Below are 24,161 nucleotides of genomic sequence, written 5' to 3'. Positions count from 1 at the left end.
GCTTTGGCCATCAAATTGAAAGATCAGGGTGTCCGAATGTACAGGACCTCCACGCAGAACAGGCACTATGAGGATCCAGGAGAAAAGGACTGGTGGTCTAACCCTGTCCTAATGATCCCAAATCAATTCCTGCACTGGCCGAGGTTACCATGAAGGACTAACTTTCTCAACCTCTCTCCTTAACTGAGGTACGGTGGCTCTCAGGTTAAACCACTACGAGTCACCACTCTCTCTCTCTCCCTCTCTCTGTCTCTGTCTCTCTCTCTCTCTCCCCCTCTCTTTCTCTCTCTAATGAGAGAGTTCCCCACAGTCTGGTAGGACTGTGGTGATCTTACCTTTATCTCATGATCCCAACACAAATACGGCTGTAAACTGGTTGGCAGTTGTGGTGCACATATTGCATTCTCTTGAGCTTACTTTTCAGCCAATGTGAGTCAGCTGTTCAAGGGGTTCATTGGGAGCTACTCAAGGAATTTTTTCTTTTACAGTTTTATTTATGGGCAGTCAGAATCCTAGAAACATAGAATCCCCACAGTGCACAAAGAGGTTATTTGGCCCCTTGAGTCTGTACTGACTCTCTGAAGAGCATCCTACCCATTTCTGTAATCAGCCTGGCCAATTCACCTAAGCTGCACATCTTTGGACTGTGGGAGTAAACCGGAGTACCTGACGGGAAACGCACACAGACACGGGGAGAACATACAAACTCCACACAGACAGTCACCTGAGGGTGGAATCAAACCCAGGTCCCTGGCGCTGTGAGGCAGCAGTGCTAACCACTGAGCTACTGAAGGAACAGGATTGCACCTCCCGGCTCCATAAAAAGGACGGGGAGCTGTTGCAGACCCAACCTGAAACTGCAGCTAGATGTAAACACTAACAGCCAACTTAAGATAACCAGTCAAACTCACAATATGGCTCATTTACACTTGTTAGCAGTGACACACTTTAATACACTGCAAACAAAAGAAATCCACTCAAGCTTTGAACCTTTTTTGAATTACCTGGGAGCTCGGGGAGCTGATAGTTCATCATCGCTTTAGAAACGTAGGAACAGGAGCAGGCCATTCAGCTCCTTGAGCTTATTCCACCATTCCACCATGGTTGATTGAATTTCTCCAATGCCAAAGTCTCAGCCAATCAGGGTCAACTTGCCAACCAGTCAGCATCCTTTTCTCCTCTCATATAAGTTGTTGTGATCTTTTGGAATTTGGCATTCTTGCATTTATCCTGACGAGTGCAAGACAAAAAGCTTTGGCTGCATGTCTGTCCTGTCAGAAATGAGCAGATTACGTGTAAGCCCTGATTTGATGTTGTGAGGTATGAATACCAATATTAAAGAGCATGCGTTTGTTGATGTTCAAGTTTGCGGATAGAAAATGAAGGGCTGAATTGCAAAGAAACTGCTTCTTACTCTTCTTGTGGTGACACAATTGTTTTAAATGGATTAAAGCTTCTGTGAAAGGCTTGTGACACAATGATAGCATTTTCAGCAGCTTTGGCTTCAAGTCCCGTGTCAGAACCTCTGGCCAAGAAAGTTGTGTTATTTATGTGGCCAAGTGTCAACTTTTAATCCTTTTCATGTGCCTGATGGTGAGTGGGAAGAGCAGGAGAGTCCTGGTTATCTATCCACCAGAGGGCAGTGGCAAACCTCAGCGGTATATCACTCAGAAACATGGGACACTGCAAAGAGAGTCCATGGCTTGAAACTGGGGTAAGGGGAAAAAATACAACAGATGGACATAACAAGAAGGATTTCAAAGGACTGTATTAAGTGCTTGCACGTCATTATCTCAGGGTAGATTTTGAGGCCCCCAGTGTACGATGAGGACACTTTTTAAGAATGTGGAGCTCCACTGAAAGTGAATCATTGCTCATTCCATTCTGTGAAATGGGTAAATGGAAAAAGCTTGAACAAACAAGATGTAAATAATGGACCACAGGGCAATTAAGATGTATTGATTATTTATTCCACCCATTCATCAAGAATACCTGAGTGAAATTGACTAAGTGCCCTGTTCTTACCTCTCCTTGATGTTGTTTTTAATCAATGTGTGTAGTGCCTCACTTTGTCTGACCCAAGCGCTGAATCTGATGTATCAAATCATTTGACATTCATTCTCATTATGCAGAAATCCAGCTCAGAGTCTTTCAAGATTCCTCGTGATTGAAATTTTGCCCAAGTTTTACTCTCCCTTCCACTTCCTAATTTATAGCTATTACTGAAATGTGTTCCACATCCTCAATAGTGAAGACGGATGCAAATTGTTTGTTTTATTTTAACTGCTCTTTCCTTTTTTTTCTGTTACCTTCCTATTCACTCTCTCTAGAGGACAGACACTCACTTGACTTTCTTAAATGCCCAAAGAAACTCTTGCTAACCATTCATACGTTCTGAGCTGTCTTACACACACACACACACACACCAGTTATGCTGTCTGCAGGACATCTCACCCTTTCCTCCTGTGGCCAAACCGAGTGTAAGAGCCCCTCACTATCTTGCGATGGGTAGTATCCAAACCTCTTAACTGGTAGCACCTGGCATGTAAGGGTCATATTGAGAGGCATCAACTGCAGTGTCAGGGCCTGCTTCAGGTATGGGAATTCTGTTGATCTTCAAAGGCAGCAAGAGTGTCCTCCAAAAAGCATCAAACTCTAGCAAATGTTACTCAGAGTATATTACACCAGAAGTGTTTTTTGTGCCTCTAGCACCTAATGATCATAGAATCCCTACAGTATGGAAACAGGCCATTCAGCCCATTGAGTCCACACTGACCCTCCAGAGACCATCCCACCCAAATCCACTCCTCACAACTCTGCATTTTCCATGAATTATTCACTTAACCTACACATCCCTGCACAATATGGGCAATTTAGCATGGTCAATCCACCTAACCTGAACATCTTTGGACTGTGGGAGGAAACCCATGCAGACACAGAGAGAATGTGAAAACTGCACACAGGTAGTTGCCTGAGGCTGGGATTCAACCTGGGTCCCTTGTGCTATGAAGCAGCAGTGCAACCGTACTGTGACTCGCTGGATTTGCTAGGGCATTTCTGGATAGATCCTACACCTTAGATCTCTCCAGCTGTTACCTGATCAATTATTAACAATTTTGGTGTCATCCACTGACCATACCTTCTGTAATCTTGTCTAATTCATTTCTATAACTTTCAAACAAACGTGGACCCAGCACCGAGCGCTGGATCCCTGGAACACCACTGGTTATATGTCTCCAATCAGAAACCAACCCTCCTCCATTGCTAGCATAGACCAAGTGGGCCAAAAGGTCTGTTTTCTATTCTATCTGGATTTAAATTGCTGAATTGTCATAATCACAGCAAGGACCATCTATTAGTGCAGTTGAAAACAAGAATGATTAACTGTAATATTAAAATGAAGAATGATTAACGAAAGAATCATTGTGAAGAAGAGTTGCTTTGCCCACCTTCCAAATGATTTGTGTGAGAGCTGCATTAACATACTTTTAAAAAAATCTTGCACATTTTCCTCATGATCTACGTTGCTCCAGCAGACATTAAACATTAATTTCTGCATCACAGAGCACATTATTAACTTTACGTGTAACAAGCAGTAATCAAGACTTCTAGCTATTATCCGGCCTGATTTGCATTTGTAATAACAGTCTTTAGCAGCATGTATACATTAAGCCTCAGTTCCTTTCTGTGTACTTAGGGCAGGAGCAAGGTTTCTATAGCACCACTTTGTTTGTTACTGATTGGAATAAGCTCAGCACCAACTCTAGTGTGCTGGTGTTGTGTACAGTTGAGAAGGAAGCCATTTGGCCCATCAAATCTGCACCAACCCTCTAAAGAGCATCCCACCCAGCCCCAGCCCCCACCATATCCCCGTAACCCTGAAATAAGGGGTAGACCATTTAGGACAGAGATGAGGAGAAACTTCTTCACCCAGAGAGTGGTGGCTGTGTGGAATGCTCTGCCCCAGAGGGCAGTGGAGGCCCAGTCTCTGGATTCATTTAAGAAAGAGTTGGATAGAGCTCTCAAGGATTGTGAAATCAAGGGTTATGGAGATAAGGCAGGAACAGGATACTGATTAAGGATGATCAGCCATGATCATATTGAATGGTGGTGCAGGCTCGAAGGGCAGAATGGCCTACTCCGGCACATATTGTCTATTGTCTATTGTAATTTACCATGGCTAATCCTGGACACTACCAACAATTTAGCACAGCCAATCTCCCTAACCTGCAACAACAAAAACAGAAATTGCTGGAAAATCTCAGCAGGTCTGGCAGAATCTGTAGAGAGAAAGTAGAGTTAACATTTCAGGTAGGTGACCCATCTTCAGAACACCTAAGCTGCACATCATTGGACTATGGGAGGAAAATGGAGTAGCTGTCAGAAACCCACACAGATACGGGGAGAACATGCAAACTCCACACAGACTGTCGCCCGAGGCTGGAATTGAACTGGGTCTGATCTGTCACAGCGACACCCTCCTATTGGAAGGATGTTGTGAATCTTAAAATGATTTACAAAGATGTTGCCAGTGTTGGAAGATTTAAGCTATTGGGAGAGGCTGAATAGACAGGGACTGTTTTCCCTAAAGTGTTGGAGGCAGAAGGGTGACCTTATAGAGGTTTATAAAATCATGAGGGGCATGGATAGGATAAATAGATAAGGTCTTTTCCCTGGGGTGGAGGAGTCCAGAACTAGAGGACGTAGGTTTAGGGTGAGAGGAAAAATGTTAAAAGGGACCTTAAGGGGCAACCTTTTTTACACAGAGGGTGGTAGGTGTATGGAATGAGCTGCCAGAGGAAGTGGTGGAGACTGGTACAATTGCAACATTTAAAAGGCATTTGGATGGGAATATGAATATGATGGGTTTAGAGGGATATGGGCCAAATCCTGGCAAATGGGACTAGATTAATTTAGGATACCTGGTCAGCATGGGTGAGTTGGACTGAAGGATCTGTTTCTGTTCCGTACATCTCTATGACTAACATAGCTTTGCTCCAATGGGTCTTAATCTTTTCAGTGTCATAGCACACTTCGGTAAAACAGCCAATTCCAAAGCACACCCACTTTTTGCAGCTGAATTAAGTGCTCATATTTTACTTGCATTTACTACAGTTATGGGCATACAAGAGAGGTTTGCAACATAGTGTGTACAACAAGCTAAAGAAGGATCAAATGTGTGAATGATTCACATTTTGTAATGACTCATTTCAAGATATGCTCAACTCAACTACCGCTAAGCATTCATTGCCCTAAATTGGTTCCACACACCGCATTGAACTGATACATCATTGAAATTCAATGGGTAAGAGCAAAATGCAAAGTAAATTGCAATTTACCGAGTGAGTGGGAAGCCTGGGTCTATCCATGTACTGATAGCTTTATGACCTGGGGAGGAATTGATGAGAAGGCCAACTGTAAATCCTGCTCCACGCACCGTACTCTCTTTGGTCATTTTGTTTTGTCTTGTTTCAAGTTTGTCTCCGGTTTAAGACGAAGCACAGAATTTTTTTACCTTTGTACAAATTGCCAGACACACTTGGACAGTTCTCGCCAGTGTTTGGTCAAAGACCACTGTGCCGTTCAATGGCCACCGTCATTGTCATCCACTGTTGGCCATCCTGAAATAGTGACCTACCTCCTTTTGGGGTGTGGTTTCCTCACTTGGCTGGACAGCTAGTTTGCAATAGAGAGTGATACCAACAGTGTGGGTTCAATTCCTGCACCAGCTGAGGTTACCATGAAGAAGTCTCCTTCCTAACCTCTCCCCTTGCCTGAGGCATGTTAAACCACTGCCAGTCATATCTCTCTCTCTCTCTCTAATGGGACACCAGCCCTATATCCTGGTAAGCCGATGGGAACTTATTACCATCTTATGAGCAGGCATCCTCTGCCAATTACCAGCTTTTCCACTCACTGTCACCACCTTCCCTCCTGTCACAGTTAGTTCCCATACTGTTATTCTGTTCTGTCCTTAACTCCTAATGCCATGCAGTTTACCAAGTGCCTATCATATAGTATCAGACTGTCCTGTTCTCCGTGTGTCTCCTGCTTTTGTCAACTTGCTACCATCACCATATCAGCAAGCTATCATTGTGCTATCTGGATGCTGAGTTATAGCCCTGGTAATGGGAACCTCCGATATTTCATGCTCACTGCACTGACCTCCTGCCACTGCGCCTGTCTGATTGTTGTCACTGTGCTATATCTGAATTCCTGCTGACCATCAATCTCTGCTTCACCTCACACTTTCTTCAACCATTCATTGCCAAGGGGAAAACTTCCCTGGTTCAGTGTCCCCAAAAAGATGTTGCATCTTATTGAGTGATCCCATCTCCTTTACGAGGTAATTGTCTGTATCGCTGAGTATCGACTCACCAATCTCAGCCCCTGATTTTTTTGTGCCAGGTCAGGAATACAGAGAGAGAACATTCGCCTGCTACCACAAACCCTACCTGGAAAAAAAACTGGCCAAGGAGGTGGGATTTTCGATTAAGGTGGTGCATGTCTACTTTAAGCAACCTCGAACAAACCTGAGCTTCCCCAAAGGAGTACCTTACCTTTCCCAAAGGGCTCCTTACCTTCCTTAAAGATGCCCCAAGTTGAGATCTAAAAGTTAAAAAAAATATAGCTACCTGACAAAGGAGCAGCGCTCCAAAAGCTTGTACTTTCAAATAAATCTGTTGGACTATCACCTGGTGTAGTGTGATTTTTAACTTTCTCCACTGCAGTCCAAACCCGAATGTCCACATCATGAGATCTAAAAGGATGCTGTACCATTCCAAGGTGGAATCCTGTATTCTCAGGAACACGTACAAGTATCAGAATGTCTCTGACCTATTCTGTTTTGCTCAAGTCATGTTTCACATCAAAGGGCTGCCAATTTTATCCGAGACAGGTGATGATTGAAATGGATAACGGCCTCCATGAACCATGTACGCATACATACACCCCCCCTGTTTCCAATCCACCCCTGAGGGGGGAGGAAGTGTTGTGCTCAGTGGCAGGATTTAGAATCACCATTTATGGCGCAGCATGGCACATCTCCATTGTGGGGAAAATTCAGTGCCTTTCTTATTCATTCAAGGGATGAGGGCCTTGCTGCATTTATTGCCTATCCCTAATTGCCCAGAGGGCAGTTAAGTGTCAACCACATTGCTGTGGGTCTGGAGTCGCATCTAGGCCAGACCAGGTAAGGATGGCAGTTTTCTCCATAAAGGACATTAGCAAAACAGATGGGTTTTTTTCCAACAATCGATTCATAGTCGTCATTAAATTCTTAATTATAGATTTTTTTAAGAAACAGATTTCAAATTCTTCTGTCTGCCATGGCAGGAGTCAAACCCCCAGGTTCCCAGAAAATTACCTGAATCTCTGGATTAACAGTCCAGAAATAATACCACTAGACCACCACCTCCCCACTGTGTACTTGTGATTACTGCCTGTGGCATGTAGATAGGATACAGGCACCCGCACAGCAGAGAAATCAATGTTTTAAGTCTGCTTTCACACAGCAGTATCGGTTATAAGAAAAATGGCTTTTGAGATATAGCGATTATTGTCATGTAGGGAATGTGGCAGCCAATTTGCATACGAAAGGGTTTCACAATAGACAAGGTAATAATGATCATGCTGACTGCCATTTTCTCCCATCAACCCTTGCACTGGTGACAGAGCTATTAGCACTATTCCCTACTCAAATTCTCTTCCCCGAACCTTTACGTAAGTCATGAGTTGTACCTTAACTGGAGCTTTATGTCCAATTCTGGGCGTCACACTTTCGGGAGAGATAGCATGGTCTTGGTCCAGATATAGAGAAGAATTTACAGGAAGATATGAGGATGGAGGGACCTCAGTTATGGAAAAAGTGAGAAGAGCTAGGATTACTTTCCTTGGAGAAGAAAAGGTTGTGTGGAAATCAAATGGAGTTTTTTTTTAATCATTCATGGGATGAGGGTGTTGCTGGCTAAGTCAGGATTTATTGCCCATCCTAGAGCACAGTTAAGAGTCACATTGCTGTGGGTCTGGAGTCACATGTAGGCCAGACCAGGTAAGGATGGCAGCTTTCCTCCCTCGAGTTTAACAGTGAATCAAACGGGTTTTTCTAACAATCAGCAATGGATACATGGTCATCATTAAATTCTTAATTCCAGATTTTTTTATTGAATTCAAATTCCACTATCTGCTGTGATGGGATTCAAACTACTCTCCCTTGTGAAGAAACACAGCTTTCATATGGTCAGCCACCAGACAGAGCACATTTAAGAACATTGGAAAACAACATCAGAGGGATGATTTATTTTATGCAGCAAGTTATAAAAATCTAGCATAGACTAAGTGAAAGTGTAAGGGAGACAAATTCAGCAATAAATCTCATCAAACGAATTGGGTATATGTTTGAAGTGAAATAAAAGTGAAAGTCCAGGGACTAAATAGCAAGGGAGTAACTCTAGTTTGGCACAGTGGTAAGAATGGCTGACTTCAATAGTATTTAATTCTACGATGGGCCTTACTATGAGGCAACATGGTGGGTCAGTGGTTATTGCTATTGCCTCACAGTGCCAGAGGCCTGAGTTTGATTCCAACCTTGGGAAATTGTGTGGAGTTTGCTCATTCTCCCTGTGTCTGCACGGGTTCCCTCCAGGTGCTCAGGTTTCCTCCCACAGTCCAAAGATGTGCAGGTTAGGTGGATTGGTGTTGTTAAATTGCCCCATAGTGTCCAGGGATGTGCAGGCTAGGTGGGTTAGTCATGGGAAAGGCATGTTTAGAGGGTAGGCACATGTGTTTGCGTGAGATGCTCTTCAGAGGGTCAGTGTGGACTCGATGGGCTGAATTGCCTGCTCCCACACTGTATATATCACTTAAGATCAAAAGATTCTTGAAAACCAATCTTCCAGCTGCACATTAAGTTGTCCCTTTGTAATTTGCCTGCGCTGCTTGTTCATTGTATAGTAGTTTGGAACCTTTAATTATATTGAACATTATGTCCATGTACTTTAATGATTGCCTAACATTGTTTTCTGTCTCTCTATGAATTCTCTCTTAGCTGGGGATGTGCAAAGAAGAATTATTTAAACACATCATCCACTGATGTAATCGACTGGTAAGTGTCTTTCAGTGAAGAATTGAACTAACTGAGCTTAAGCCAGTTTTCTTTTGGGGTGGTAAGAGAGAGAGAGTTAAACCTGTTTCACCTGCACATCCACCAATGTCATTTATTGTATCCATTGCTCTCGTTGCGGTCTCCTCTACAATGGGGAGACTGGACGCCTTGTCGCAGAGCACTTTAGGAAACATCTCCGGGACACCCGCACCAATCAACCCCACCGCCCTGTGGCCCAATATTTCAACTCTCCCTCCCACTCTGCCGAGGACATGCAGGTCCTGGGCCTCCTTCACTGCCGCTCCCTTACGACCAGACGCCTGGAGGAAGAACGCCTCATCTTCTGTCTCGAAACACTTCAACCCCAGGGCATCAATGTGGACTTCACCAGTTTCCTTATTTCCCCTCCCCCCACCTCACCCCAGTTCCAAACTTCCAGCTCAGCACTGTCCCCATGACTTGTCCTACCTGCCAATCTTCCTTCCCACCTATCTGCTCCACCCTCCCCTCTGACCTATCACCTCCATCCCCACCCCCATCCACCTATTGTACTCTTTGCTACCTTCTCCCCAGCAACACCCCCTCCCATTCATCTCACCTGGAGGCTCCCTGCCTTCAGTCCTGATGAAGGGCTTTTGTCCGAAACGTCGATTTTCCTGCTCCTCGGATGTTGCCTGACCTGCTGTGCTTTTCCAGCACCACTCTAATCTAGAGAGTTAAACCAACTGTCTCATTTCCGATATGGAAAATATAGGAGACTAAATCTCCAGTGACATCTTATGCTCACAGAAAACTTAGCGTGTTTACCTTCAGTTCTGCTGTCCAGTTCTTGAGAAAATATATGAGCCATCATTTTCCCTAAATTTGCTGTGTTCATGTAATACAAAAGCTAGAATATACAGCAGAGAGCATCACGTTATAGCTAAGTCACAATTTTCGCAAAGAAAAGGAGAGGAGAGGGGACAAGAGCTCATTACATGTAGTTCTGTACCTACAGTTTTGATCTTACTCTCCTTCACTTTTTTCATTTGAATTTGTGTCTACGGGAATGGAAAATGAGTTTTTTTCCATGCAGCTCACCTCCTTGTTAGGAGTAAATATCATTATTTCAGTGCACTGGACAGCTAGCTATTATTGACCATCTTAAACTGAAATTTAAAGGCTTGAGAGGGAAATTGTCCCCTGCCCCACCACAAACAATTCAGTCTTTGCACATCATGCAACCGAAATTTCCCCGGCATCCTAACTCTCAACTCGTGAAAGTGGCACCTGCCCTCTCATTTATCCGATCCAAATTCTCTCACAGTGTGTATCCACTAAGAAGAAGCCTACAAATTATATTGAGGCATCAGTGCCACATCAAGCTGTGCCATAGAGTCATACAGCACAGAAACAGACCCTTCAGTTCAACCAGTCCATGCCATACATAATCCCAAACTAACCTCGTCCCACCTACCTGGCCCATATCCCTCTGAAACTTACCTATTCATGTACTTATCCAAATGTCTTTGAAACATTGTATCTGTGTGTCCACACCCATCATTTCCTCGGGAAGTTCATTCCACACGTGGACCACCCTCTCAGTGAATTTTGCTCCTCATATATTTTTAAAATCTCTCTCCTGTCACCTTAAAAATATGCCATTAATCCTGAAATCCCTCATCCTAAGGGAAAGATACCTACCATTAACCTTATCTATACCTCTCATTATTTTATAAACCTCGTTAAGGTCACCTCTCAACCTCCTATGCTCCAGTGAAAAAAGTCCCAGCCTATCCAGCCTTTCTTGATAACTCAACCCTTCCCTACCCAGCAACATCCTGGTAAATCTCTTCTGAGCCCTCTCCATAATATCCCTCATTTAAGTAGGTGACCAGAACTGAACAAATCAAAAGAATGCTTTATCAAACGTGAAGCATTGCGCAATGTTGGAATGTATAAGTTGTAGGTAGCAAGTTTTGAGAAAATTTATAGCTCAGGTTGAGATTCTGGATGTAGGTTTGCTCGCTGAGCTGGGAGGTTCATTTCCAGACATTTTGTCACCCTACTAAGTAACATCTTCAGTGGGCCTAATATCATTTCCAAAATACCGTGCAAGAACTATATCAAACACTACATTGGACAAACAGGCAGAAATCTAGCCACCAGGATACATGAACACCAGCTAGCCACAAAACGACATGACCCTCTCCCACTAGTATCCTTATATACAGATAAGGAAGGACACCACTTCGACTGGGACAACACATCCATCTTAGGAACAAGCCAAACAGAGACATGCACGAGAATTCCTAGAGCATGACATACCACCCGGAACTCTATCAACAAACACATTGAGTTAGACCCCATCTACAACCCCCTGAGAAAAAGAATAGGAAATGACATCACCCAAGGAACTAACATCGCCAACTAAAGAAACCTGAACATATAAATAGAAAGCAGGAATCATAGAACATAGAACAATACAGCACAGAACAGGCCCTTCGGCCCACGATGTTGTGCCGAACATTTGTCCTAGCTTAAGCACCCATCCATGTACCTATCCAATTGCTGCTTAAAGGTCACCAAAGATTCTAACTCTACCACTCCCACGGGCAGCGCACTCCATGCCCCCACCACTCTCTGGGTAAAGAACCCACCCCTGACGTCTTCCTTATACCTTCCACCCTTCACCTTAAATTTATGTCCCCTTGTAACACTCTGCTGTACCCGGGGAAAAAGTTTCTGACTGTCTACTCTGTCTATTCCTCTGATCATCTTATAAACCTCTATCAAGTCACCCCTCATCCTTCTCCGTTCCAACGAGAAAAGGCCTAGCACTCTCAACCTATCCTCGTACGACCTATTCTCCATTCCAGGCAACATCCTGGTAAATCTTCTCTGCACCCTCTCCAAAGCTTCCACATCTTTCCTAAAGTGAGGCGACCAGAACTGCACACAGTACTCCAAATGTGGCCTAACCAAAGTCCTATACAGTTGCAACATCACTTCACGACTCTTGAATTCAATCCCTCTGCTAATGAACGCTAATACACCATAGGCCTTCTTACAAGCTCTATCCACCTGAGTGGCAACTTTCAAAGATCTATGAACATAGACCCCAAGATCCCTCTGTTCCTCCACCTCACTAAGAACCCTACCGTTAACCATGTATTCCACATTCTTATTTGTCTGTCCAAAATGGACAACCTCACACTTGGCAGGGTTGAACTCCATCTGCCACTCCTCAGCCCAGCTCTGCATCATATCTAAGTCCCTTTGCAGCCGACAACAGCCCTCCTCACTATCCACAACTCCACCAATCTTCGTATCATCTGCAAATTTACTGACCCACCCTTCGACTCCCTCATCCAAGTCATTAATAAAAATTACAAACAGCAGAAGACCCAGAACTGATCCCTGCGGAACTCCACTTGTAACTGGGATCCAGGCTGAATATTTACCATCTACCACCACTCTCTGCCTTCGACCGGTTAGCCAGTTTTCTATCCAATTGGCCAAATTTCCCTCTATCCCATGCCTCCTGACTTTCCGCATAAGCCTACCATGGGGAACCTTATCAAATGCCTTACTAAAATCCATGTATACTACATCCACTGCTCTACCCTCATCCACATGCTTGGTCACCTCCTCAAAGAATTCAATTAGACACTGCTTCGCCGGAGGCCCACTGAAGATATTACATAGTAGGGTGGTGGCGAAACGTCTTGAAATGAACCTCCCAGCTCACAAAGCAAACCTACATCCATACATTGTACTGTTTTGTTGGAACTTAAATCTTAAGAAATGCAGACATCCAAACTCTAAACTGTTGGGAAATGTTCTGGGGAAGGATGAGGTGGGTCAGAGGGAGAGAACACAATAGTAATGAGGAAGTTCTGACAATGTTAAAATACATATGCAGTAACTAAGTAGGTACGTTAGTTTGGTACCAATATCAGTACAACTTCAGCTTTTAGTCCTAAATCACAACTGATTCAGATTTGGAATAACCCCATAGATTTGTGGGCAGCACAGTGGCACAGTGGTTAGCACTGCTGCCTCACAGCGCCAGAGACCCAGGTTCAATTCCCGCCTCAGGTGACTGACTGTGTGGAGTTTGCACATTCTCCCCGTGTCTGCGTGGGTTTCCTCCGGGTGCTCCGGTTTCCTCCCACAGTCCAAAGATGTGCAAGTCAGGTGAATTGGCCATGCCAAATTGCCCATAGTGTTAGGTAAGGGGTAAATGTAGGGGTATGGGTGGGTTGCGCTTCGGCGGGTCGGTGTGGACTTGTTGGGCCGAAGGGCCTGTTTCCACACTGTACTGTAATGTAATGTAATGTAATATCATTGCCCCCTCATGCCAACACACATTGAATGTCCCGCAGGAACTCACCACGGCTCCTTCAACAGTTCCTTAAAGCTGCAAACTCTATCACTGAGAAGGACAAGGGCTGAAGGTGGGTGGGAACACCATCCCTTATAAATTGCCCTCTAAGTCACACACCATTCTGACTTGGAACTAGATCTACTGTTCCTTTCCTTTTGTTGGGTCAACACCCTGCAACTCTCTCCCTAACAGCACTGTGGTGAGCCTACTCCTTATAAACTGTATTAGTTCAAGAAGGAGAAAGTGAGGTCTGCAGATGCTGGAGATCAAAGTTGAAACTTTATTGCTGGAACAGCACAGCAGGTCAGGCAGCATCCAGGGAACAGGAGATTCGACGTTTCGGGCACAGGCGTTTCCTGAAGAAGGGCCTGTGCCCGAAACGTCGAATCTCCTGTTCCCTGGATGCTGCCTGACCTGCTGTGCTGTTCCAGCAATAAAGTTTCAACTTAGTTCAAGAAGGACTGATTAGGGATAGTCAGCATGGCTTTGTGCATGGGAAATCATGTCTCATGAACTTGACTGAGTTTTTTTAAAGAAGTAACGAAGAGGATTGATGAGTGGTAGACATGATGTAAATGGACTTCAGTAAAGCGTTCGACAAGGTGCCTCATGGGAGATTGGTTAGCAAGGTTAGATCTTGTGGAATACAGGGAGAACTAACCATTTGGATACAGAACTGCCTTGAAGGTAGAAGACAGAGGTTGGTGGTGGAGGGTTGTTTTTCAGACTGCAGGCCTGTGATCAGTGGAGTGCCACAAGAATTGGTGCTGGGTTCACTACTTTTCATCATTTATATGAATGATTTGGATTTGAACATAGGAGGTATAGTTAGTAAGGTTGCAGATGACATAAAAATTGGAGGTGAGGTGGACAGCAAAGAAGGTTACCTCAGCTTACAACAGGATCTTGATCAGATGGGCCAATCAGCTGAGGCATAGCAGGTGGAGTTTAATTTAGATAAATGCGAGGTTTACATTTTGGGCAAGCAAGTCAGAGCAGGACTTATACACTTAATGGTAAGGTCCTAGGGAGAGTTGCTGAACAAAGAGACCTGAGGGTGCAAGTTCATATTTCCTTGAAAGTGGAGTTGCAGGTAGATAGGATAGTGAAGAAGGTGTTTGGTATGTTTTCCTTTATTGGTCAGTGCACTGAGTACAGGAGTTGGGAGGTCATGTTGCGGCCGTACAGGAAATTGGTTAGGCCACTGTTGGAACATTGTGTGCAATTCTGGTCACCTTCCTATCAGAAAGATGTTGTGAAACCTGAAAGGATTCAGAAAAGATTTACAAGGATGTTGCCAGAGTTGGAGGATTTGAGCTATAGGGAGAGGCTGAACAGGCTGGGGCTGTTTTCCCTGGAACGTCAGAGGCTGAGAGGTGACTTTAAAGAGGTTTATAAAATCATGAGGGGCATGGATAGGGTAAATAGGCAAGGTTTGTCCTCTGGGATGGGAGAGTCCAGAGCTAGAGGGCATAGGTTAAAGATGAGAGGGGAAATATGTAAAAGGGACCTAAGGGGCAATGTTTTCACACAGAGGGTGGTACGTGTATGGAATGAGCTGCCAGAGGATGTGGTGGAGGCTGGTACAATTACAACATTTAAAAGGCATCTGGATGGGTATATGAATAGGAAGGGTTTAGAGCGATATGGGCCAAATGCTGGCAGGTGGCACTAGATTGGATTAGGATATCTGGTCAGCATGGACGAGTTGGACCGAAGGGTCTGTTTCTGTGCTGTATTGACTCTATAAAGCAGATCACCACAATATTCTCAGTGACAGTTAAGGTAGAGATGTAATACTGACCTTGTCAGTGACATCCATAAACAACAAACATATAAGACATAAGACATAGGGGCAGAAATTAGGCCACTTGGCCTATCGAGTCTGCTCCAACATTCAATCATAGCTGATAGGTTTTATCAACCCCATTCTCCAACTTTCTCCCTGTTTGATCCCCATGATAATCAAGAACCTATGTATCTTAATCTTAAATACACTCAATGACCTGGACTCCATAGCCTTCTGTGGCAATGAATTACATAGATTCACCACTCTCTGGATGAAGAAGATTCTCCTCATCCCTGTTGTAAAAGGTCTTCCCTTTACTCTAAGGCTATGCCCTAAAGTCCTAGTCTCTCCTACCAATGGGAACATATTCCAAACATCCACTCTGTCCAGGCCTCTCAGTATTCTGTAAGTTTCAATCAGATTGCCCCCTCATCCTTCTTTAAGAATGTCTGTTAAGCCACTTAGAAGTGAAAGGTAGTGTTTCTGAATGACTAGCTGAGGTAATTCAGCTATTTTGAAGGTAGAATCAATTGTGCTTGCTTTCTTTACTGTTTACAGGGGATCCATATTCTGGGTCAACAGGACACTGTGGCTGTGGGGCATTCAGGTAAACAACAAAATACAGTGAAAGAAAAAGATTTTCTCTGTTGTCTGTCTGTACTAAAGAAGAAAGACATTTTTTGAGTTAGCATTGGCTCCGGCTGTGCGTTTGACTGTGGTTATTCTGTTTGGATTAAGTGGATGGTTTCTGGAGGTAGAGGGTTTTGTTGTAATCAGCTGCCTTGTTAAAATTCTGCTTTCATCATCAAGAGCCCCTTAGCCACCCTCAAAATATATCGAACTGAGGTTGCTGTGAATCATCTTATATGTTGTATACAAATAGTTTGCTACGTGGGACTGCAATTTGGCACCCAGTGTTCACAAGCAGTTGTCTGAGTGGACCTGGACAGCAGCAACTTGTTTGTCTGAATCATACAATGCAGTCAGCGTGGCCTCCAACCCCTGGTTCACAAAGGCCCATCTGTCTCATAACTGAAGGAGGTGGCAGATAATAACCATTTGCAATGGGATTAGAGATCAAAAAGCCTGATTTCACCTAACAGACATAACCTGTGAACTGAATTATCCTAGAAGCATGGCATTCTAACCGCAACTTTATCAACAAACACACCACGTTAGACCCCATCCACCACCCCCTGAGAAAAGGAACAGGAAGTGACTTCACCACAAGAAATAGCATCATCACAAGAAATGACACCACCAGCCCAAAGAAACCCAAACATATAAATAGAAAGCAGGAATTTTCAGCATTGCTTTGCATGAGGTCCATTGAAGATGTTACCTACTAAGGTAATGAAACGTCTGGAAATAAACCTTTCAGCTCAGCGAGCAAACCTACATCCAAAACCACAACCTTAGCTACAAATCTTCTCAAAACTCGCTTAGCCCTACTACTCTCTGAGTAATGTAGTTGACTCATAACCATTGTCTGTGCAATTAGAGATAGGCAATGAATACTGGCCACAATGTGAATTAATTTTTAAAAAAGACCTTTCTCTTCTGATTCAGAAATATGCCTAGCCCAATCTCAAAATCTATCATGTACTCCTTGTACCAAATCCTAGCCCCTCCTGAGAAAGACCTGATTGTCTGCCCATCTGTCTTTAAAGTCTCATTCAAATTGCTGCCAAAGGAAGAGCATCTTCCCAGTGCCTGCATGTAATTTGCTTGACAGTGCCCAAGATTATGTCACGTAGATGTTGTATAGAAAATCCATTAGTCTGGATTGGATTCAGGTCAAGGGACCACTGGTGAGTGGACAAAGTGTTCATCCAACCAGCCTACAATTTATTTTCCCTTTAGGACATGATACTGATAACAAATTATTGAAAACATTGTCTCAGGCTTTGCAGTCAGCAACAGAAGAAGCACTTGTTCTCCACCTGCCCAAAGCTGTCCAAAGTCTTTGCTGACTTTTTGAGTGGTAACTTGCCCCTATCAGACATCGGATTCACTGTGATGCCCTTAATAGGGGAGGACAGCAGGATACAAAACAATGAGGTTCTTTACCCCAAGAACCCTTAATGAGTCACACAGAGTCCAAAACAAGTAGTAGAAATCATATAGAAAGAAGAGAAAAAAGAGAGGAAATGTAAGATGAGGTGAATGAGATTAAGAAGCCAAAATACTAAAATTAATGCTAAACTTATTTTTTTTTCCTGTCTCCAACACTTATTAGAAATGAGACTGGGGAAAAATATTTCAAGACAAAAGTGTTTGTTTATGAGTAATTACAACGAATCAGCTGTTAAAAATTCATTTGCTCCTAAATGTAACAGCACTAAGTTCTTCTGGTATTTTTTATTGATTAACTGTTGTGTCAGTATCACAACCTCATTCCCTTATGTTCATTTCACTGCCAAGTCTCTTGGTCAGGTTCACATGAGTAGAGGAGTGAAGTAACTCATACTCAACGTCTTCATTTCCACATTTAACTGCACGAGTGGGCACTCTGGAAGTTGCTGTCTCAGTTACTATAATGACAATGATGACTGTAACTCTAACCGTTATTGTTGATGTAAAAGTCAAGTCATTATACGACATTGTTTGCCTTGACAATTGACATCTGTGTCACCGTTCTTCCCAAATTACACAGCATGCAGCATTGTACATTGAACAGACTCCACTGTAGCTTTTAAAACGTTATAGACATGCAATTTGTAAGAAAATCTGAAGAATGCTTTCCGCAACAGATCTTGTGTGGGTGTAACTCCTTTGAATTTAGCTCAAACATACAAAGTAGACTGTTACCAATTATGTTGTGTAATTAAGAAAAATGAATTAGTTCTTAAATGTAGCATTTGTGTTGAGTTTTATTTCTCTAATCTCCATAGGTTACAGTGGCCTTAATTAGTTTCTTGGAGACCATGCTCCTCACATACCTAAGCTACAAGGTAAGTAATCATTGGTTGATGAATAGAAATTAGACCCTCATTGAAAGATAAACTATTCTATACCAACTTCCAATGAAACATTAATGGTCTTAGTTTGTTTTTTGCCGATTGATTCCATGCATCGTTGAGACTTTGATTGGAAATTCACCTTTGTTAATAGATTTGGGAGTCCCTAAATCATTCTTCAGCCCTCTGGAACTGCAATTCCATTTTACGGAGAAACAAAAAAGAGTCAGCACTGTGGTACATGTTTTCCATGGCTATAATGTCACTTTCTAATGTGATTATCAGGACTGTCCATAGTCCTCCATGAAAGTTGAATAAAATGATGAATCTGCAATGAATTGAGATGATAAAATATAATTGAAAGTGATACTTTTTATTTTATCATACAATGAAACCACTGGTGTCTGGTTGTACATCTCATTGTACACAGAGATGAAAAAAAAGACTGATCAATAAACTGCACCAAAATTGTATTCATTTGTTTGAGCATCTGAACTTGATATTTAGAAATGCAGATTTGTTTTCAAGAACTAGGAAGCACAAAAATGAGGATGTTATTGTGAAAAGATAATTTGTTGCTGAGCATGCATCCTGTCTGAAAGGGGGCGATGATAAGCATCTGAATAAGGGAAAAAAGCAAAGCAAGGTGGTAGTGTTGCGATACTGGACCGGCAATCGCCAGTCCCAGGCCAATGATCTGGGGACATGAGTTCAAACATCACCAATCAGACGGTGGAATTTGACTTCAATAGAAGTTTGGAATTCAGAGCTGGTCTAACGGTGACCATTGTCGATAGTTGTTAAAAACCCATCCAGTTCACTAATGTCCCTTAGGGAAGGAAATCAGCCATCCCCACCTAGTCTGGCCTACATGTGATTGTAAACCCACAGTAAAGTGATTGATTCTTAATGACCCTCTTGGCAATAAGTGTTGGACTGGCCAGTGATGCTCACGTCCCGTGGACATGTCATAGCCAAGGCTGCTGCAGTGGTGAAGCAAACCTGTCGTTCTTGCCGCCTCACACATTAACAAACTTGTCACATCTCAGACTGAATTCCACTCTTTGTTCACATAGTTCTTCTGATTTTCCCAAAAAAAATTGAAGAGAATCCTGAGGATTAGTGCAGTTCATTGACCAAAACAACTCAAAGAACTGAAGATATTGGAAATCTGAGACAAAAACAGAAAATGTTGGAAAATCTCAGCAGGTCTGGCAGCATCTGTGGAGAGAAATCAGAGTTAACGTTTTGGGTCCAGTGACCCTTCCTCTGAACTGTATTTTGTACTATACATCAATGTTTCATCCTCAAATAGATCTGAATCAATAATCATACCTATTATTAACTGTTTATAGAATGAAAGCAGCCCAGCAGTTCTCTGTCAGTGCTTGTGCTCTGCACACGGTTCCTAAATCACTTCTTTATCTGATCTTCTCTAAATATTCTTTTTATTTATTATCCCAAGCACGCTTATCTAGCTTCCCCTTAAATACATCATTTTGTTGATTATCCAAATGGATACAAAGAGCCAATTGCTTGTCATTCGTGTCATTTAATTAAAGGTTTTCAGAGATCAATGCAGAGTTTAACTTTAAATAGCTTTTAATTAGGTAGAAAAAGATATAATAAAGGGATGCATCGATTCGAGTCTCCTATGTACTGTGTTGAGTAATATGTTTTGAAAATGTGTTAAACTGCTTTCCAAAAATTTGTATTCAAATCAGAGGAAGGTAGTTTTGGCCATAATGTTATTGCTCCTGTGATACATTTTCCATAGAATCCCGACAGTGTGGAATCAGGCCCTTCAGCCCAACAAGTCCACACTGACCCTCCAAAGAGTAACCCACCCAGACCCATTCCCCTACATTTCCCCCTCACTAATGCACCTAATCTACACATCCCTGAATACTATGGACAATTTAGCATGGCCAAATCACCCAACCTGCTCATCGTTGGACTGTGGGAGGAAACCAGAGCACCCAGAGGAAATCCGCGCAGACACTGGGAGAATATGCAAGCTCCACGCAAACAGTCGCCTGAGGCTGGATGCGAGCCCAGGTCCTTGGTGTTGTGAGGCAGCAGTGCTAACCACTGAGTTTTACACTGGCAGTTTTAAATTCTAATATTAAACTATCTCCGCTCCTGTCGCTTACAATAATCTTGTTACCAAGAGCGGTTCAATGTCCTAGCAATAAAATTAAAATAGTCCAGTTAGTGATTGAGAAATGAATCAATGATAGTGCACAATTGTCAACTCTACAGTCCCAACAGGGAGCTGCATTTAGACAAAGTACATATTGGAAAGCCAGCACAACAATGTTGCAAAACCACATCAAAGGACTTACCTTTGCCTGAAATAACTTATTGAATTTCAAAGCTTAGAAACAAGTTGTGATATTCCACATTGCCTAATGCCACATTGATCTTTACAGGGGAACATCTGGGAACAGATTTTCCGAGTAACATTCATCCTTGAAATGATCAATACTGTTCCTTTCATCATCACAGTAAGTCATCACAAAATATTTACCTCTGGTTTTTCAAGTTGCACTCAATTTTTGACTCTAGATTAAGGTAAGAAGGGGAGGTTTTAAAAGGGACCTAAGGGGCAACTTTTTCAGAAAGAGGGTTGTGCATGTATGGAATGAACTGCCAGAGGCTGGTACAATGGGAACATTTAAAAGATCATTTGGATGGGTACATGAATAGGAAGGGTTTAGAGGGATACGGGCTAAATGCAGGCAAATGGGACTAGATTAATTTAGGATATCTGGTCAGTTTGGAGAAGTTAGATCAAAGGGTCAGTTTCCATGCTGTACATCTCTATGACTCTGTGGTTCTACTACTGTAATGTGAGAGTGACAGCTGTTAACATAATTAAATAATTACTTATACAGAAACTTCACTGAATTTTCATTCTATATATTAGCACAGTCTCAATCCAAACATCTCTGGGTGAATGTGGACATGCAGTGCAAATGCTTCACCAGTTCAATGATCATTTGCATTGAATTGGAAATCTCACTCAAGGCCAGAATAAGTTACTGGTGCAGGGACCAGGCAGAGTGTTATTCTGCTCTAACAGCCAGTACTCAGGGCATTCCTGACCAAGCGTGACCAAGGGCTGCAGAATTTGAGAATGGAAATTGGCTAAATGCCAGCATCCTTTGTTAAATTTAATATTTGAACATTTAGAGGACTAATGATATTTCACTAATTATGTTAATTTTACAACTTTTTTGCAGTTTTTGCCCTGCCTTTCCAAGTAAAATATGTTCATAGAAGCAGGTTGGGTTTGAATGGTGCACCCCATTTCTGCCCTTGTCCTAATAGGGTAGGTCACATGACACCAAGTTATGAACTCTTCACCTGATGAAGGAGCAGCGTTCTGAAAGCTTGTACTTCCAAATAAAACTGTTGGACTATAACCTGGTGTAGTGTGACTTCTGACTTTGTCCACCTCAGTCCAACACCAGCATCTCTACATCATAATATCATAGGGACAGGACCATCCTGGCACTGTTGCCAGTCAGAGCTCAGCTGGTAGAACTCATGCTCAAGATTCTGGGTCCCTCTTGAACTTAAAAATTATTGCTGGCACTCCTGTGCAGCACTGAGGGAGTGCTTGACTGTCAGAAATGCTATCTTTCTGTGAGACCTTAAACCAACGCTTCACAACCGTCTTAGGTGAAGATAAAAAAAAAGTCCTTGGAACTAATTTGAAGAGGAGAGGGGATATCCCCAGAGGTTTGGACAAAATTTGTCCCACAACCAAATAAAAACACATGATCTGATCATTCCCACATGGGGTTTAATTCAGATAAATGTGAGGTGCCGCATTTTGGGAAAGCAAATCTTAGCAGGACTTATACACTTAATGGTAAGATCCTAGGGAGTGCTGCTGAACAAAGAGACCTTGGAGTGCAGGTTCATAGCTCCTTGAAAGTGGAGTCGCAGGTAGATAGGATAGTGAAGAAGGCGTTTGGTATGCTTTCCTTTATTGGTCAGAGTATTGAGTACAAGAGTTGGGAGGTCATGTTGCAGCTGTACAGGACATTGGTTAGGCCACTGTTGGAATATTGCGTGCAATTCTGGTCTCCTTCCTATCGAAAAGATGTTGTGAAACTTGAAAGGGTTCAGAAAATATTTACAAGGATGTTGCCAGGGTTGGAGGATCTGAGCTACAGGGAGAGGCTGAACAGGCTGGAGCTGTTTTCCCTGGAGCGTCGGAGGCTGAGGGGTGACCTTATAGATGTTTATAAAATTATGAGGGGCATGAGTAAGATAAATAGACAAAGTCTTTTCCCTGGGGTGGGGGGAGTCCAGAACTAGAGGGCATAGGTTTAGGGTGAGAGGGGAAAGATATAAAAGAGACCTAAGAGGCAACATTTTCACACAGAGGGTGGTACGTGTATGGAATGAGCTGCCAGAGGATGTGGTGGAGGCTGGTACAATTGCAACATTTAAGAGGCATTAGGAGGGTATATGAATAGGAAGGGTTTGGAGGGATATGGGCTGGGTGCTGGCAGGTGACACTAGATTGCGTCGGCATGGACGAGTTGGACTGAAGGGTGTGTTTCCATGCTGTACATCTCTATGACTCTATGACTGTTTATGGGAGCTTGCTGAGTCTAAATTGGCTGCTGAGTTTCCTACGTCCCTAGAGTTACTATATTTTGACTGAAAATTGCTTTGACATGCCTGTGGTCGATAAACTTTGATTTCTTTTGAGAGTTATCATCCAAATTTAGTTCCAGGAGCAGTCAGGTGTGTTAGAGGATGATTGGTCCTACTTAGAATTTAAAATATTATAAATCATGGTATTTATTATACCACAATTACATGTGTGGTATTATGTGCAAGAATTAAGCATACAATTAGTGTCACTGCATATGGGTTACAATCTACAGAAACACACATTAACAGCTAAATTGTCAATTCATCAAGCCCCAGCAAATTCTGTTTTTCATCAATGACTCCTTTCAGAAACATAAGAACAGAAGACATATTAGTGGATGTAAACAATTCAGTCCCTAAAGCCTTCTTCACTTTCAATAAAATCATGCCGCGTCTGATCATGGCCTTAAATGCATTTTTCCGACTGTGCTCCATTACCCTTGGCTCCACTGTGAATGAAAAGCCCATCCAACAGTGCTTGGATCATATCTCCCCAGTGTTAATATTCCTTTCACGTCCCCTGACAATGATTTGCAGCTCCTTATTTATTAGTCTGTGCTATCCTTACAGCCAGTTACTGAAACCTTCATACATTCTCATGCACATGCATCTTTCCCAACCTTCTCAGGCTGCACTGCTTCATTGAGAAAACTATTTTTAAATTTTTAACTTTTGTGACAACTCCAGGAGTAGCAGGGTTTGATTTCCAGCGTGCTGTTGGAATGAAATGTAACAACAGTTCAATTACTATGCAGAGGGATCATCAGTAGTCCTATTAGATCCTTTGCAATTCCTTCTGAAAATTTATGTCACACTCGATTTGTGTAAGTGCTTCCTGCAGACGATGCTGTCTATACTGCAGATTAGCTTAACTTGCATATCTTGGTTTTCATTAATATAGAGATTAAAAACAATACGTTTGGTAGCATTGGGTGAGTGACCGAGTGCAATCATTTCTGTATCCAGCTGTAGCAATGTTTCTAAAAGTGCTTTTGTATGCCAACACACATATTGAAGTCTGCATTGGAAAGAGTTTTTCAAGGATCCAGTACTCTGGGTATGCGTGGAGATTTCATTGTATGTGTTTTGAATTGGCTGTGAGTTTCAGGCAGCTGTTAGTGTTACTCATTCAGAATCCCAATCCAGTCATTATCCACCTATCACCCTGAATCTTCATAATTAGAATTAGGCATTTTTATGTTAAATCACACACAGTAATTGCGTATAATCCCAGTGATTGCGAATCCCAGCTATTTTTAACCA

At 42.7% G+C, this 24,161-nt stretch overlaps 1 protein-coding gene across 7 annotated transcripts in view; it reads left to right on the top strand.

The window, feature by feature from the left end:
- Positions 1–24,161, top strand: part of kcnt1b (potassium sodium-activated channel subfamily T member 1b) — a 433,004-nt gene that overhangs the window by 245,163 nt on the left and 163,680 nt on the right. For all 7 annotated transcript variants that reach the window (XR_015760695.1, XM_087998271.1, XM_087998272.1 and 4 more), the window contains 4 exons: positions 9,047–9,103; positions 15,820–15,868; positions 18,156–18,215; positions 20,654–20,728. Coding sequence is in view for 6 of the 7 variants with exons in the window: in XM_087998271.1 (XP_087854397.1) it covers positions 9,047–9,103; positions 15,820–15,868; positions 18,156–18,215; positions 20,654–20,728 (241 nt within the window). In the remaining variant the exon portion in view is untranslated. The remainder of the gene's footprint in view (positions 1–9,046; positions 9,104–15,819; positions 15,869–18,155; positions 18,216–20,653; positions 20,729–24,161) is intronic.

The sequence above is a fragment of the Chiloscyllium plagiosum genome, unplaced genomic scaffold (genome assembly GCF_037043375.1).
Source record: "Chiloscyllium plagiosum isolate Xiang-an unplaced genomic scaffold, Cpla_swu_hap1 HiC_scaffold_21, whole genome shotgun sequence".
Lineage (NCBI taxonomy): Eukaryota > Metazoa > Chordata > Chondrichthyes > Orectolobiformes > Hemiscylliidae > Chiloscyllium > Chiloscyllium plagiosum.
The sequence above is the reverse complement of the archived record's forward strand: the minus strand, read 5'-3'. Positions and strand labels throughout refer to the sequence as shown.